This window comes from Oxyura jamaicensis, chromosome 9, assembly GCF_011077185.1.
Source record: "Oxyura jamaicensis isolate SHBP4307 breed ruddy duck chromosome 9, BPBGC_Ojam_1.0, whole genome shotgun sequence".
NCBI lineage: Eukaryota > Metazoa > Chordata > Aves > Anseriformes > Anatidae > Oxyura > Oxyura jamaicensis.
The window spans coordinates 25,733,890-25,752,691 of NC_048901.1; the positions used below are offsets into that span (position 1 = coordinate 25,733,890).

Below are 18,802 nucleotides of genomic sequence, written 5' to 3' on the forward strand. Positions count from 1 at the left end.
TCTTGGGGGGAGGTTTTATTTTTTTTGTTTTTTTCCTGCTTGTAATTCACATTATTTTGGTAATACCACAGATTGACTGTAAAGAGTTTGGGTATGTTAAAATGGCAGTAGATAGAAACTTGCTTGTGAAATACTGGTGGTCAGCTGAGTCTGAAGCTGTGAGGTGGTCACAGTGTTAATGGCAATGCTACAATAGGTGAAAATAGCAATGAGAAGTTTTGAGTTAAAGTTCAGTAAAGATGAAGTTAGACATTGCTTTTATAAAAGGTAGATTGGAATGGTTTTCCATACACAGAGCATTTAAAAGTTTTATCCTTCTTTATGTGTTCTACTTAAAGACTTTCCTCTTTTAAAGTTTTCTAGAAAAAAAAAAAAGGAAAAAAAAAAAAAAAAAAGAGGAAAACCTACTTGAGTACAGCCAGTAATTTGTGATCTGTTGCCTGGTTAGTCAGTTGGGCAAAAAGCTGGATGTGCCAAGATGGAACCACATGCAAACAGAGCATCACTAGGTATATACCAGACTGGTGATTCCTTTAAGGTGATTCCTTTTTTCTTTTTTTTTTTTTTTTTTTTTTCTTATTTGTCTTTCTCTTCTTTCAAATCGAATACATGCTGATACTTAAAATCCTCGTCCTATTAAGTTACTGTCTAAATTGATACAATGAAAACACAGTCCCTTCACGATACTTCATTCTGTAGCAAAAATATTTTACAGAAATGACAGGTTTTAGTTATGTCACTGTATTTTTCAGTGTAATACGGGTACATGAGGCTTTATGTGACTAGAGTGGTGGGTGCATTGTTGACCCACATTGACTATCTTGCAATAAAAACTGTTAGTGCCTTTACAGAGAAATTAGCAGTTACACATTAGTCAACAGAACATAATCTGCCCATTTTGGCAACGAGAATATTTTCTGATATTATTGGAGACATGTAGACAGACTAGTTTTTATGGGTTGGTAAGGAATAAAGCAATAGGATCTAGCAAAACACATTTTCAAAACTCAGCAAAATGACCATTTATTGGTTCATGAATAATGGACATGTGTATGAGTATATAAAAAAAGATGGCTAGATCAGGAATAACATTTTTGAATAATTAAATAGTCTGGAAGATAAATCTCTATTACAGATTTTCAAAATCACAATGGATATCACCATCTGTTCAAGTAAAAGTAACTGATTCACGAGTAGCTCATGAAGTATTAGAATGGCAGGGGGTAGAAGATCAAAAGAAAATAATGTTCAAGGGCTAAAGAAATGACAAGATGATGGATAATTTCAAATGGGTTGGGGTGAGATAAGGGTAGAAAGATACAGGATAAGAAACACAAATAGGACTTTGTTGTGGTTTAACCCGGCCGGCAGCTAAACACCACACAGCCGTTCGCTCACCCTTCCCCCTCCCTCTCTGGGATGGGGAAGAGAAACAGGAAAGTGAAGCTTGTGGGTTGAGATAAAGACAGTTTATTAAAAAAGGAAATAATAATAATAATAATAATAGCAATAATAATAGTGTGTACAAAACAAGTGATGCACAATGCAATTGCTCACCACCCGCTGACCGATGCCCAGCCTATCCCCGAGCAGCCAGGCCCCCACCCCAGCTAGCCACCCCTATATATTGTTTAGCATGATGTCAGATGGTATGGAATACCCCTTTGGCCAGTTTGGGTCAGCTGTCCTGGGTCTGTCCCCTCCCAGCTCTTGCTGCATCCCCAGCCTGCCCGCTGGCAGGACAGAGTGAGAAGCTGAGAAGTCCGTGGCTTAGTGTAAGCACTGCTCTGCAACAATTAAAACATCTGCATGTTATCAGCACTCTTCTCATCGTAATCCAAAACATAGCACCCTACCAGCTACTAGGAGGAAAAATAGCTCTGTCCTAACTGAAACCAGGACAGACTTTTATGGCATTATGCATTACCATGTATACAATATACTTGGACATTTTCTGTTAAGCTTATGCTTTATCTTTACTTTCTCAGTCACATAGAAAAAATTACGACTTGGCAAGATCCTCGAAAAACAATGAACCAACCACTGAATCACGTGAGCCACCATCCCGCTGCTACTTCCACACCAATACCACAAAGGTCTATGGCAATGTCTCAGCCAAATCTCGGTGAGTACTGGATGTCGTTTCTGTGGTGGAAATTCAAACAAGAAAGGAGGGCCACCTTTTACTAATTTGTTTGCCAAATCAATTTTTGGTCCAAAATGGGTAGCTCTAATTCTGCTATCAAGCCAAACAGTATGTTCTCCACTTTCTTATTTTTTTCTTCTGCAGAGTTGGCAGCAAGTGGATTTGCACTGCTTGAATTTTGAAGTTCTGGCATTTCATGCATTTTATTTTAGAGCTTCTGTGACAATTTTTTGACATAGTATTGAACATAGTAAAATAAATTCTTCCTATGCTTTTTCATTCAGAGGTGGTATAAAGCCTCTACAGGCCCACTATATCATTTTCAAAGCTTACTGTATGAAGTCCTGCATTAAGTAATTTCTCTGTAGTCTTTCCTGTGTTTCTTCAGGGTAGAGGTTGTAGCTCTTTTTGTTGCTTGTTTGTTTTGCATAGTTAGGTTCTGTAATGGAATCTAGTTGCAGAATACTAGAAGTTTATTTTGCAGTAAGGATTAACTGAAGGCCTTCTCTAAGTTGTGTGGTTTTGATGATGTTCCTGTTTAGCAGTTCAAGATTAACTTTAAGCATCAACTTATGTTCATCTGAAGTTGCCTCTTATAAACCTTAGTGAAAATAAAACCATGAAAATTCTGAAAATATTAAAGAAAAAATGTAAATGGAAGAAAACCTTTTTCATGTATAATTAAGAATGGCATTTTTTCTGTAATTTTTTGCTTCTGCATTTGAAAGCCCAGTAGTGTTAACTTCTCTAGTTCTCAAGAAAATGAGGAACAGATAGGTCAGCTTACAGGCTCAAGATCACAAAACTGAGTCAAATAGGCAGTCATAAAAACACAAACCTGATTCTTGTTCAAGTTAATTTTGGTAAGTGGATCTCATGATTTCATGATTACTCATTTGCAGTTCACTGGGGTTGTCTCTTCACGTATACCATGAAACTTGAGAAAACATTTGGCTGATGATAGTCACCAATAGCAGTAATACAAAATGCATTTTTATTTATGTCTTGAATTTATACTAAATATCTAGGCCTGAAGTAGATCATTTTAGTTCATACTTTCCCTCAACAACTGTCCTGCTTGTCTATATTCAGTACAAAGGCATTGCTGGGTATGCTATGTAAGTCAGCAGATAGTAGCAGATCATATACTGAGTGGACATCATAAGAAACCTAAGTAAAGAATGAAAGGCTATGGTGTACTGTGGGCTGTCATACTACATGGCAAAACTAACAGTTGGTCTGCACATTATTTCAAACCACAACTACTTTATGTTGATCTGGCCATCCTAATTTCGAAATGTCCAAGAGGTAAGAGTAGGACAGGGTTTTTTTTGTTTGTTCATACCATCTCCTCAGCTTACATTGACATCTGTTCACTATAATTAAGAAACGGAGGAAGTCCCATAAATCAGCACAGTGTTCAACAAGCTTTTTCCCCCAGTGCGTCAATGGAAGTGAGGTTAATCAAAGACAAATCATGTACTGAAATACTTGCATATTGAAGCTTAGAGGAGGGTATTTCTCAGGATACAAATGATTAGAAATAAAGGCCACTACCTAAGACAGAGTCCGTTCTTGAAGGGACTTCATATGCCCAACAGGGTCAATTCCACAGACTTGAAAATCTGTCACATCAACTACAGACAATATTTTATTCAGTATCCTTAAGGTTATAGACAAGGTACTGTTGTTAGGTACTTAGGCAGTGCTTAGCATAGTGGTTTTGGTCTGCAACCGAATTTACTAAACATTAGCCCACTACAAATATATAGAAATTTCCATAATGTCCATACTTATTTAGTCAAGAAAATAGTTTATCAACATGTTTTGGTGAGCTTTTCCTTGATCCAGTGGCTTTCTAAAGGCATGCTGTGACACTTCTTTGGAAGCAAAAAACTGGTTACACAATAGTGTAACACTTTCTGCAGCCTGTTATTAAATTCAGTATCACCATGCATAATTTTCTAGTCCACCGCCTGCTTGAACACACCAAGTATAACACTATTTTTTAAAATAATAGAACAACAAAATGTTTTATTTAGAAATTGTGGATATATATATAAACGCTTAGATATACATCATCACAATCTTGTAATTTCTGTGTGTACTTATAAGTACTTACATATCTGTACAGGATGCAGTAGCTTCTCAATTATTAATGTGACTGTTTAAAATACATATGAGTGCAGTTTCTGGTGTTAAAGTAGAACATCTCTGTTTTGAAATTATCCTGGCCAAAACGAAGGGGGATACCTTTCTACTCTTTTGTGATACAAAAGTATAACTTCTAAAGTTGTTTTCTTGGGTCTGCTCAGACTCTTAACTGAGCAGCAATTCTTTGGTCTGGTGGTGAGACCTCTAGCCAGACGTGATTGTGCCAACATCCTACAGACACCAGGGGAAAAATGGAAACTGGATAACAAGTTAAACTCTTCTGGACATAATTTGTAATTTTTTTAGCAGTTGAAGTCTATGCATCTGTCTTTTGCCTTCACATTTTTTGGTACTGTAGGAATTTAACAAGTTTTCTTTTGAAGATGTGCCACCTACAAGAAAAGGATCTAAGTATTCCAGTATTGCATACTGGTCTGCACTTCCAATTATTAACACGTGTTTTCCTTGCTATGCTTCTTATAGAGAGATGGAAAATACTTTGTGTTCTGTACAGCTTGTTGCTTTGGTTTATAAACTCCTTTCTGCAATATTTGCTGGGAAGTGTACAAAGGCACTTATAAACATTCTGTCAAAAGCACAGTGTGACTAAGTGATACCACATCATAGTATGCTTATGCTTGAGACAGAGAGAAACCTGTAGTGAAAATTCACTGAAATTGGTAGACCTACCTTAAAAAATCTGTTGTACTTTTCTACCTTCTTACTGCAGATTTATGTTTTCTGTTTTGAGCTACACATACTGGCTTTTTTATAACATTAGCAGTGTTTGTTTTCTCACCAACATTTAAAGCATTGCTTTTTAAATGTTGTATAACAAAGGCATCTGAAGGCATTTCTTTCTTTGATGCATCTCATTAAATTTACGTAAAACTAATAATATATGGTAAGTGGATTTCTATGTTTGCTTACAAAAGACCACAAAATTCAGGGAAGTTTCTTGAGTGGAAAGGGAAATTTGTCTCAGATACTGAAAACATATTGTTGCAGGTTAGCAAATACTCAGACTTGTTTGGTCTAACCTTTTTAAATATTTTACCTTTGTTGTTTTTTTCTAAGGAGAGGGCAAAATTAACAGCAGTCTTTTAAGTATGTTGTTGTTGGAATGCCAGATGGAAAATGATCAGCCTCTGTCTGAAGACAACCAGAAGCAGTGTATTTTTTATTTCTTCATGAGAGCTTCATAAATGCCATTTACTTTGTTTCTGAATCTGTTGTCTGCCCAGTCTGAAACATGGCCTTTTTCAACTGATTGATAAAGTATTACATACCTACTACCAGTCAACTCCATTAGTGTTGTAGAATCAGACCCTGTGTGGAAGGAGGAGTATTTGTGCACCCTTGTTTTTGGTACCAGATGTAGATCCCTGAATTAGCTCCATAGTGTGGTGGTTTTACCATCCTAGGCAGCTGAACACCACAACCACTCTCTCACTCCCCCTCCTTAGATGAGGAGGGGAAGAAGTAAAGGAAAGAACAACTCATGGGTTGAGATAAGGATAATTTAATTAAAGAGAAAAAAAAAAAAAGTATACATATATATTAAGGAAATATTATTATTAATTAAACAATTCAACTAAAGGGAAAAAAGGGAAAGGGGAAGAGGGAGGGGGAAAGGGAATAACAAAACAAAACAAGCAAAGGCTATGTGGAAATACAGAGGAAAGAAATTACTCTCTACTTCCCACAAATGAGTGATGCTTGACCACATCCTTGAAGCAGGGCCTCAACGCACGTAGCCGGTGTTCGGGAAGAGGACAGACGTTTTCACAACGAGAGCCCACCCCTCCCCTCTTCTTCCCTTTTCCACCTTTTATTGCTGAGTGTGATATCATATGGTACGGAATATCCCTTTGGTTGCTTTAGGTCAGCTGCCCTGCTGATGTTTCTTTCTCACTTTTTGCCCACCCCCTAGGAGGGTCAGAGAGAGTCCTGATGCTGTGCCAGCACTGCTCAGCAGCAGCCACAGCACCGGTGTGATACCACTGCTGTTCTAGCTACAAGTGCAGAGCTCAGCACTGCACTTGTTTCTCTCTCTGTTTCTCTCTGTTTCTTTCTCTCTGTTTCTCTCTGTTTCTCTCACTGCACTGTTTCTCTCTCACTTTTTTTTGCCCACCCCCTAGGAAGGTTAGAGGGAGTCCTGATGCTGTGCCAGCACTGCTCAGCAGCAGACACAACACAAGTGTGATACCACTGCTGTTCTAGCTACAAGTGCAGAGCGTAGCACTGTATGGGCTGCTGCAGGGAAAGTTAACATCCCAGCCAGACCCAGTACACATGGGTTTCCTGTAACTGAAAGGAAGCAGAAAGCAGCTCCAGTGCACCCAGTTTAATGATCAAACTACTGCCTCACTTAAGTGACTAATCTGTTCTCTGTAAATGCCTAAGTCCAAGCTAAGGAAGCTAGTCTGCCTTAATGGCAGTCACTGGAAAGTCACTGAAAAGAGATGACAGTATGTTTTTTTGTTTGTTTGTTTGTTTTGTGTGTGTAGCAAAATTTAAGGGAAAAAATTAGATCCTTATAAAAGTTTGTCTTTTGCAATTATTTTTAATTAAATTATGATTGTTTTGTATTTTTTCTCTATTCTACATTATGCAACACTCAGAAACATTTTTATTTTCATCCTGATGCCTTCAGACTGTTTTAAAGAGATTTCTTTTGTCATTGTAGTTTTGCCTGGTTGGTGAGAACAAAGCAGTCAGCTTTGAGGTCACACCAAGCTCCTCAAGACTTTATGCACTCAGGTCCTGAAAACCTTTATGACATATTTGAGGTTCCTGGTGCAGTTTTATGCTTTCATTAGATGGGAGCCTGGCGCCATAAATAAAATGAGTGCTGAATAATCAATACGAGATGGTAGAGTTTCAGAATGTGTAATATGTACATAATAATAGACAGTGATTTCTGGCAGAGGGAGAAGGTTACTCTATATATTTTTGTCTGCTCTTGATACCTGCACTTTCATCTGATTATACAATGTGTAAATACAGAGTGTAAGAAAAGTAAAACATCATGGCACATCTGTGGTAGAAGCTGGTAATATTATCTCCATTTAATAGGTCAGGCTTTTCAGGCATAAGACAATGGAAAGCCCAATGTTAATCTGTTTATGGTCAATGCATGCATTGATTCTAAGAGATGAACCATACTAACTTACTGTGTTAAACTAAAAATGGGGAATTGTTTGCTTTTATTTCCTACTGAAGAAGAGAAAGCTTTTTACCTTAGAAGCTTACTCTGTCAATCAACTCTACATGGTCCTGGGCAACCTGCTCTAGGTATCCCTGCTTGAGCAGGGGGGTTGGACCAGGTGACCTCCGGAAGTCCCTTTCAACCTCAGCCATTCAGTGATTCTGTGATCAAAATCCACCAGTAGGTATGATCCAAGTGATCTGAGCTGGATACTTTTAAATACACTGGTTCTGTAATGTGAAAGCCATTATGTATTACACGATAGAGTTTCATGTGGAGAACCTCTTACACGCTGACAACTGTTTCTGTTCTAGAAATTCATCCACAAATCTAAAAAGTTTAGCTTTCAGGTGTATTGCTCTAGGTAATTTAGCTGGGTCTGGATAAACAGGTTTTATGGCACTTTGCATATGCTTTCTTTTTTTTTTTTTTTTTCAGTCAGCCAGGAAATCCAACCAATAAAACAATGCAGTATACCTGTTTAAGAGCAATAAACACATGAAGCAAGGTTTCCATATCCTGCCAGGATAAAAGAGGTGTAGCTACTATTGTTTGAAGATGATAAAATACAGTTTTCGTTACTGTGTCAAAGTGATCTGGAGATAGGAAACCCCTAAGGTTTTTAAAAACAGTCAGTATGTATTTTAGTGACAACTATCATACATTAAATGGTCTAGATTTTGCAAGACGTGGTTTGCACTGGATGGAAATGTGGCTACAAATATGTAACAATGACAGGAACACATTTTCCCCCTCTGTAGCCCATACCCACACACCACCTACTGCCCCTGGACAGTACTCAATACAAGTACTCACTCACATAAAGAGCAACTCCACCACCTCGCCTTGCTGGCCTGTCTTTCCTGAGCAGGACATACCCATCTATGACAACATTCCAGTCATGTGAGCTGTCCCACCGTGTAATTGCCACCTCTGTAATTCCCACCAGATCATAATCTCCTGACCAAATGCGGATTTCTGACTCCTCCTGCCTATTTCCCATACAGCATAAATTGGTGTACAGGCACTTCAGGGAGTGAGCTGAGCACAATGATTTCACCCTAGGGACCTCATGGCCCTAAGACCTCACAGTCTCTAAGACCTCACAGTCTTCCTCAGTGCGACAGCACTGCCCCACTGCTGCAAGCCCAGCTACAACCCTGTCCATCTTCGAATCTGGTTTAAAGCTCTCCAAATGAGCCCTGCTAATTCCTGTCCCAGAACCCATTTGCCCCTGTGAGATAAACCTTTCCTGCCTATTACACAGATACAGACCTTTACACCAGCAGCCAACTGACTTGTAAATCTGAAATGTTAAAAGTTGATGTGTTTAAGAGATGTTGGTATTTTTTTCAAAATCTAGCAATTTTTAATTTCAACATCAAGAAGTTCCTGTTGTTGTAAGCATTTCTGTTGAGGGTTAATAATAATCTAAACTGTGCTAGTGCGAGACTGGAGTGTCATTTTCACAATTGAAAATGAGATAGAATGCAAAAGCTAAAGATTTCATGAAACAATTGAAAGAAAAAAAAAATCATTTAATACATATTTTAAATAATAAAGGTTATCAATAATTGGTCATTAACATTAATGCTGTCTTCCCCAGTCAAGCATTCCCCACTGTTATTTGTTGTTATTTATTAGGTTATTTAAAGGAAGTACCTAAGTTCTTACAGAGTAAATCTGTAAACTTCAAAATAATTTCCTGCTAAATCATAGCTTTGATGCTGCACCTGCATTTTTTTAATTTTATTTTTTGTAATCTTGATGCATTGAAGACAGGAAAAATGAGTTACATGTGCATATCATAGAAATGAACATAGTGATTCAAACTGTGAGAAATTTCTGCATAGCTATTTTCTGCCCAGAAATCTGAATAAAGGACTCTCTATGTACTGGGTCCATAGAGAAAGTGCAACTACCTAGAACAATTTTTGGTTTAATACTTTACAGATTTTTGGAACAGAATGCACTAGAACTGAAAAGCAGCATTTTTTGCTGACCTTGTTGGAAGGCTAATGCTGTTTCTGGGAAATAAGTGAAACAAGCAGTTCTTTGTTGGCAGAAAGAGAGAGAGAAGAGGAGGGGAGCCTAGTCTTTTTTTCCTCAAAATATCATGACTAAGTCAAAATTGTAATATGGCTGGGTTCTTTCTTTTTTCTTTTATTTTTTTCACTTCTATAGACAGGTGGTTTTCATCAAACTGTGTTGTGTGAATGACTCCTGGCACTGGCCAGCTCATATGAATTAGTCTCTGGACTGCCCATAAACAGAGTAGAGAAAAAAATCCAGAATTGCATCGAGACACTTTTGACACTAAAATAATAAAAGTTGTTACAATCAGTTCAATGCATGTGTCAGAAACAATTTGTGCTTGCATGTTTTGACTTCTGTGACTTGCAAATTGTCTTGCCCACAAAATAATCCTTGTCTAATATGTACCCAAAACTTAGTATATAACAGAAAGGTCTCACACAATGTCAGAAAACCTGATTTGCTAGAATATCATTATTAATTTAAAAACAAATAAAACCAATAAAAGATTTTTTTTAATTTTCATCTAACTGGAAAAAGAAAATTACATAGGACTAATTGAGATGTGAAATAAGTCTTCATAATTCCATGGACTGCAGTGAGACTGTGGCCAAATACTCCAGGTTTGGAACTTAGCTCTACATTTTTATTCACTTTCATTTGAGCTAGAAAGTTGTGTAACAGCTGTTTAATGAAGAGACTTATTTCATATTACAAAACAATTTTTTTTTCTCCCAAGAGAACTGAATTCAAGGGCATCTTAAGTCAGTCTGCTGGAAGGGTGACTGCTTTTCATCTGCTATGTTTTATCCAATCTCCTTTACCATGTGGTGGTAGAATTGATCTTCTAAAATTTTGTGTTTGTTTGCAGAACCTTGGAAATCTTCCAGTGGGAACAGCAAACCCTGCCTAGGGAATTTAATCATTCTGAAGATGTTAGTTATCCTTGGACCTCTCAGAATCAATCCAGAAGTTCTAAGGCTCCCCAAAACACAGGCTGAAAAGAGCTGTTATGGCATTGCTTATTTATTAGATGTGTCATTAAACTGAAATTGGTATTCATATTGGGCAACCTAGTTCGATCTTAAGCTGCAAGTTTTTCTATTTTAACTCAAACTCTGTTATGTTCCTCATAACATTCTAATATAAATTCAGAATTCAAATATAACATAGCAGTCAGTAATGAAGCCAAGTAAGTAGCACAAAAATGTGGCATATGATTATGTCATATGGAACAGAGATTTGTAGAATGTTGTTGTACTGTTACCTTGCTCACAGCACAGTTGGCACAAGACCTTTCTTTGACTTGGCTGGGCTCATTCAAACCTTCATTGACAAAGAGTTAGTTACCAGCTACATACAAAAAAGTGTTCCTGGACTTTTCAGTACAGGAATTCAGTTGAGAATGGTAAAATAGAATCAGTAACAGTTTGGGATGGTTCCAGGAACAGCAGCGAAGTGAAGACTTTTCTCAAAATGAGCTTGCATGTATACCACCCAGGGGTGATTTTTCCATTGTTGAGATTCTTTTTATTCCAACTCCTATATTTACAGATTCACTATTAATTTTAAATCTAGCCAATATTTAAATCATACCAAACATGCCTGAAGTTATTTTCAGGTACTATATTTTTTTGTTATGCCTATACATATCATTGTAGCTTACCTTTCAGAAAATCAACTTACTGTCTTCTCCAAAAATATTTTCCTTTCTTGTTGTTTGAAGAACTCATACAGTAAGAATTTGAAAGCAGTGAGAATTCTTGGTCTTGTAATATGTGATCATACTTTTTCACACATCTTTTGAAGAAACTGGAGTTCTGTCTGGATGGTGTTTTTTGCCCAAGTAGATAGCTTTGTGGGGTAAGACCTACCTGGTGTTACATACAGTGTTTTGAACAGGAAATATGAGGCAGGGAACAGGGGAGGGAAAGGAAGGTGTAGAGGAAAAAGAGGGGGAAGTATTTTTAAGTGATCCTAAGTGTTGCCACAATTGTATGGTAGATAAATGTGACCACAGATTTTATTGATACTGATTCTGTAAAGAAAATGTCTAGAAGGATGCAAGTAATTACATATGAAAGCATGCTTAATTATCAATTACTGTACAAACTAGGGGGTAACAATTGCAAGAATCAAATAGTCTATTGAGACTTTTGGAATTGCCCTGTCTAGGGCAGTGTTTTAATTTGCATGGATTTGTAAACCTCAGTGTCATTTTTGCAGGCATAGATTAGGGAAAAATACGTGATGGTGCTCAACACAAAACAGGTCACAGAAAGGGTTTCCAGCAAAACTGAATCTTGGTTTTAATTTATTCTGCAGAAGGTTCAACCATATTAAATGCATAATTTCAGAGCTTCCGTAGTTTTTTTTGCTGCAGTGAAAGGAGGCAGTTGTATTTTCTGTCATAAAATGTTGAGAAGCATACACAGGACCAGTATGATCAGATTGTTTAGCTTTACAATGTATAAAGATGTTTTCTGTAATGAAGAAGATTGGTTCGGGGTGCTTATTTTTCATATGTAGCAAAACACAAATCACTTGCTAGTCTATTTTGGTTTATGCCCAGATTTGTCTTGCTATGGTCACTGTGCAGTCAGAAAGTTTGAGATATTAGACAACATCTGCAACCTCATCTCCAGTGGAGAAGCTAGCTCAGTGGAGCTGCAGTATGTCCAGTTGTCTCTAGATGTGGCTTCCTTTTTTAACTAGACATCATTTGGGTAGAGCTTAAAGATTTTTTATATTTGTTTTGAATTATGAGTTCCAGCATCCTGACTGGAAGGTGCTGCAGACTACACCAGATCAGCTAGCTATACTGCACCTGAACTGAAAGTCCAGCACTTGACAGAAACATTTAGTGTCTTATGCAAGTGCTGTGCATTTGCTGTGCTTTTGTAGTGTTTGGCTGGGACGAAATTAATTTCATAGCAGCTGGTATGGTGCTGTGTTTTGGATTCCTGACCAGAACAGTGCTGATAACAGAGCAGTGTTTTGGTTGTTGCTGAGCAGAGCTTGCACAGTGTGGATGGAGGCTTTCTTCTTACCCCCACTCTATTTCCCACCACACACAGCTGCCCCACCAGCAGCAGGCTGGGATGCACCAGAAGCTGGGAGGGGACTCTGCTGGCCTGAACTGAACAAAGGGACATTCCATACTGTGTGGCCTTGTGCTCAGCAATAAAAGGCTAAGGAAAGGAGGAGGAAGGGGGGGACATTAATGGTTGTGGCACTTGTCTTCCCAAGTAACCTGTGCAAGTGCTGAGGCCCTCCTTTTTAGGAAGTGGCTAAACTGACTGCCAACGGGAAATACTGAATAAATTCTTTATTACGCTTTGCTTGTGTGCACAGCTTTGCTTCACTTACTAAACTGTCTTTATCTCAATGCACATTTTTTTTTGTGCTTTCATTCTTCCAATCCTCTCCCCCACCCCGCTCTGTGGGGCTGGGGATCGAGTGTGTGACAGGGTGGGTGTTTAGTTGTTGCCTGGGGGTGGCCAACCCACCACAGCAGGGTGACTGTGATTTTCAAGGCTGTGGATGGCTTTAGTGCACATTCAGAATTCACTGAACAACCCCTGCCCAGTAAACTCCATATTGTTGGATTCGTCCCATGTACTCAGATGCAATGTGCAGCATATGCACATTTCTGCCAACCATCTCAGAGCTTTGTATCCAGCTATTTATGTAATGGAATTGTTCAGTCCACCAAGAAGTCTTTTTACCCTTTCTTCATGTCAAAACTCCAGTGGCAAATGCTATTGTTTGCAGCTTGAACAGCACTACTGCATTAGGTTTTCGATGGATCATGCAGTAGCTTTAACTGCTCTGCCAAACTGCAGGATTTCTGGGCTGTTAGTTCATTTAGGAAGACTAAGAGAGCTGGAAGTTTTGCATTAGTACTGCCAGTGCTTCTCTCTGTTGCCTCTGGATTTGTCTGTAACATGATGGCATTTCCTTTCCGTGCATCATTTATCTTGAGTATTCCAGCTTCCACTAAGTTTGCAGGGAACCTGGGGAGATCACTTATCATTGGTAAACTTCATTTATGTTCTTTGACCTGGACGTTTCTTTAGGTCTTCTGATTTTCTCACATCAGAATTTCTTACAGATAATAGCTGTTGATGTAGGAAGCTACAGTTTTCAGCACAAGCCTGTCTGCGTTCATGTAGTATAGCTATCTTTAACTTAGGAGCATCATGTAAAGAAACACAAATCTGAAATTGTGTGAAGATCTAGCCCGGGTCTCTTATGGTCCTCTCAAAGCTGGTGTTAATGCATTTCCACAGAATGAAGTGGGTGGCTCTGCGCTGCAGTCTGTGGGTTCCAGGATGGGGATCAGATGAGTGCCTCTGGAGAAGTCACATTGAAGGACACACTGGCATCTCTGTGCTATACTCTCCAGAACTTCTGGTTCTGGAAGCACATTGCAAAGATAGTTCAGATATGCCTGCATGCTTTCCACAGGCCCTGGAAGCATTTACTAGTGTGGGCTTTGCACCACCTACAGGTAATAAAGCTCTTTCTAGACCCAAAGTAGGTATAGCACAGGAGTAATCCATGCCTGTTAGATATGGCTAGTACTGATCTGCAGAAGTAGTAAAGTAAATCTGCACCATGAATAAACCTTATGGTTGGCACTTTGAAAACTCACTGTATTTCACTCCTGATCTATCTGGATGTTATCAATGCTGGATGCGATTATTAACACTATGAACAAGAAGAACTTTTGTCTTGGGTAAATTGGGGGCCCATAGAGTGTCTTTGGGTTGCTCAATATCAGAGGTACTGTACTTGCTTGTGCAATAGCAAACCATTGAAAATGAAAGACTCCAACAACTACTATATGCGCAACGAGATGCTCCAGGGTATTTCTGGCACAAAAAAATTAAAGTGTTTCTGTTTCTCAGTCTTCTGATTGCTGTGTACAATATAGGAATTTTTAACACTGTGCCTTCAGGACAATGTTGTCAGACTGCCTTACTCTTTCTTAATTCACAGTTCCTTTAGCTGGAGCCAATATACTTGTTCTGCACTCCTGGCTGCTACTGTTCTGTTCAATTTCCTGGATGGTTCACTTAAACTTTTCTGTGTGCTTGAAGACATTTTGCTATGTTTTCTGTCAGTAGTCTTTTGTGAGAGCCACAGTCGTGCTTTCAATGAATGTTTCCTGTCTTGAATCAGGGACTCTTCAAGTATGTAAGATTACCCAAAAGTTATCATCTCTGTAGTATATCTAGTACATTTGTATTATTTGTGGAGATTATACCCAGTAATACCGTCCCAGTCATTTTTGTACACTTTTCCCAGCAACATAACAACATCTTTTCTCTGTTTACACATTGTTGTCTTTTGTGTTCAGCTCTGTGTACAAAGTGGAGTCTTTATCAATGTATGTATATATAATCTGTGTTTGCAGAGTATTGTCTAGCACAATTGCAGCAGCAAGGCTGTTTTGCAGGAAACAGCTTTTTGAACTTTTTTCTTGTACCCTGTACCCTCAAGAGTACATTCTGCAAAACATTCTTTCTGGAGAACAAACATTCTGGAGAGATCATTGGTTAGTGTCATACACCTCAGTCACATGCAAGCAAGCCTGTGTGCATATTCACACACAAACTCAAGCTCAATAATTTCTATCAGTGTGAGGACAGTGAATCAACTGGTTTCCTGCACAATGAGGAGTATGGCAAGGAACTGAGTGAGTTGGGACACATGACACGTATAAAGGATTGTCTGCTGCCTGCTGGGCATTGGCCAGTCCACAAACTATATGGAGTTTGTGACCAAAGGCTATTGACAGGAATGTGAGCAAGCTCTTCAACTTCCATGCACAGCATGGCTTTGCCCTCATGATTTATCCTGTGGAATTGCTTCAACCTGAAGATGGCATATTGCATCTCAGATAACCCAGGCTTCAGTAGCGCCCAGGAAGGTAATGAGCAATGCTTTCCAGAAGTTTGGAAGACCATTTGTACAGGCTGTTTTACAGAAGACACCTTCCCCATGCCATAGCATTTGAACTGCTGGTATAGAAAAGCTCTAAAACCTAACATGTTAAAGGCTTGTTCATAACAATGCATATTGCCTTTCAGTTGAACTGAAAAAGAAGAACACTTGCAAACCTGCTGTTATTTAATTACACATCAGTTCATTCCCAGACTCAGCTGTTTTATTACTGTACAAGTAACATTTTGACCCTTCAGATATATTTTTAGAACAGCTGAATGCAGCAGTTGCTGTGGAAAGTGCTACGGATTGTCCCAGATTTTAGTTTCATTTTGTTTTCTATAATGAGTTGCATAACAGTTTCAGTTTTACACTATTTTTATTTCCAGTTTACACTACTTTTATTTCCAGTTAATATTTGTTTTGAGCTAAGTTAGAGTAATTTGCATTATGTGTCCATGCACACACACACAAACTAGATCTGTCTTTGCAAAAGTAGACCATCTGGGTCCTAAATTTGCCTATGGAACATGATTGTGATGCACTCAGGAATAATTCAAGTGGCACAGTGCTGTAACGTGGCTAATAAGATCAAAACCTGGGCCTTAACTTCTGTGCATTTATTAACTGGTTTTGAAAAAACAAAAAGAAAAGTGATTTTATCACTGAATCAATTTAATGCTACATTTTAAGATGGACTTTGTCATACATGTACTTTAGGAGATACCTTGACAAAACTATCTGTACTCATTTGAAAGCACAGACACGTGATTTCTCTATACTTGCTGTTTCTGAGTCTATTCATAAAGTTTCGTCTGCTGCTAAGGTAGGTGTCTGGTATTTAAAGTGAATGAAGAGTTACCTGAATCCCTTTTTTTCTTGAAGAAGCATATGCTGGAGATAAATGTGGTGTGAGCAGGTTCAAATGACATCTGGTGAATTTGTCCCTATTACTCAACTCAATGGCTTTTTAGAAGTCATTCCAATTAGTGGCAGTTTTGAACGGAGCTGTTTCTCTCTGGACCTATGTCCAGAGGTTTTAGACCTACAAACCTCTGAGAAGAAAGGCACAGACAGAAACAGGAGCATTGCCAAATAACACAGGTGGTGGAGTTGGCTGAGGATCGCTCCTACCTAGTCCTTTGCCTTCTTTATATCTCCTGTACTGAAACTTGTAAAAAATTCCCTTAGCTGTAGCTTTATCAAACACAGATGATGTAAGTCCCTTTTCTTGGAAGTAGAATGGGTTTTTGTTGTTTCTTAGAAATATGATCACACACTTAATGGCATACCTAACTTGTAGGCAATTCAGTATAATTTCTACACTCGTAATGTCAAGTGTGGGAATGCTTTATTCATTGTACTAAACTTCCTGTAATTCCTTGATAGTATGTGACAGTGGATAGTATTGGTTGTAAGAAAAGTAAGTTACTCTAAGAGTTAGGGTTGATCGGACCAAAATATTCTGTGTGTTCCCAGGAGAAGAAATGACTTGGAGGGTCAATGAGGGCCATAGCTCAGGGAGAAGTACTCCTCAGCATTTACATATAGTCTTGTTCTTTGCCTTCTTGCATATCTAGTTTCAGCTGTGATGCAACATGGGTGCTGATCAGACTTTGGAAAAATGAGAGTTACAGCAAAGACATCAGATAGCCAAGACAAGTAGCCATGACAACTCAGGCTATAGCTCTGACACACCATACAGTCTATTAATCTTTACTTAATTTTGCATGATTCTATCATTTGTATGTACTACTTAGATGGAAACAGTTTTCTTATGGAGAACTTACTATACTGTGATTCTCCATCAGCCAGCCCGGATTCTGAGCATGGTTGTCCTGTCACTCAACCACTGACATGCCAAAAATTTAAACATGTGCTTATGTATGCAAGAAGAGTTAAATCCCTAAGTGCTTATGGTACTGGAAATTTAACACCAGATTTACACTGACGTAATTTATATAATTTTACTTACAATATTTCTCATTTATTTTAATGAGAATAAGACTAGACCCATTATGTCTCAAAGTGTGCTTCCATACATTGTTTTCCCATTACAAAAGTGGCTTGATTCCTGCATCCAGCTTTCATTCCTACCTTTCCCTCTCAGTGCTGCAGTTCGCTAGCCTTTGGGGGGTTTTGCCACAGGAAGGTTATTAATCAGTGCTGGCTCTGTCAGTTGTCCCTCTTTTCCTGTGACCAGCTTCTTTTTGCCACCTGCACTTGGTTGAGCATAAGCATTTTCATGACTACGCAGTGACTTTTGCTAGGAACTGATATAGCCAGAAAATACTTTCTTTTTATCTCCAAGCAAATTCTATTTTGCTGTGTGGCCACAAAAATGCTTTTGCCAGCCAAGAAAAAGGATAACATGGGAAGGAGGAAGCAACTGAATGTGTAAGAGGTGATAGCAGTCGATACCCTGGTTTCATGTGGAAGCATGATGTCATTTGTGTGGATGCAGCTGTTTGTGGGCCACACATACACTGAATCAGTAAGAAGGTTATATTGCTGCAGAGCTGCTTTTAGCTTGGATTATTTCTTGAGCTGAATTTGCTTCTGAAGCTAAAATATCATGCAGCTGCAATCCCAAGTGGTTCCATAGTGCTGGACCTATGTGATGCTGGATCACCGAGAAGTTAAAACTCAGTTCAGATCTGTGTGAGCACATCAATAAATTTGTCAAATGAAGCAAGGCAAAGTTTATGCTGACCCAATGCTGTGTACCTGCTTTATTCCAGAAAAACAACACCCAATTTGGCAAAAAGCTGACTAGCAAGAAGTCAACTTCTCTCTCTCTCTCTCTCTTTATTTATTTATTTTTTTTTTTTTTAATTTTTAACTTGGGACTAGCAGAGATAGTTAAGATCAACATGTTGCATTGTATGGTTATCATACATTTGATCCAGGCTTTAAAATCATCAACCCATTTCTTTCAATGCACACTTTCAAGAGGGCTTGCTGTACCATATCCTTCAAGGTCAGTGATATGCACAACATAAATATCCAGGTCTGAGAAACAGAGAGCTGAGTTGAGATTTCTGTTTTCAGATGGTAAGAGCAATGTGTGAAGGACAAAAAGGAAGATACAAATCATAGTCCTTTGGAAAGAAAGACATTGTACCTTTTTTAGGAAGTATTTTAGTATCTGGGATGTTCCTGTTAAAAGAGAAGAGTTTAGTTAATTATACTATTGCCTCACTAGTCAAAGAATCCTTGCAAAAATGTCATTTTTAAAGCAGTATGTAGCTACCACTTGTTATCCAGACTGGCTTTAGGCACTGTATGTATTTTTTACTGGAAAT

General features: G+C 38.4%; 1 protein-coding gene across 1 annotated transcript in view; it reads left to right on the top strand.

Annotated features, from left to right (window-relative positions):
* The first annotated feature begins 1,945 nt into the window (after positions 1–1,945).
* Positions 1,946–18,802, top strand: part of WWTR1 (WW domain containing transcription regulator 1) — a 30,056-nt gene continuing 13,199 nt past the window's right edge. The window contains exon 1 of the mRNA XM_035334419.1: positions 1,946–2,125. Coding sequence (XP_035190310.1) covers positions 1,966–2,125 — 160 coding nt within the window. The 5' untranslated portion in view covers positions 1,946–1,965. The remainder of the gene's footprint in view (positions 2,126–18,802) is intronic.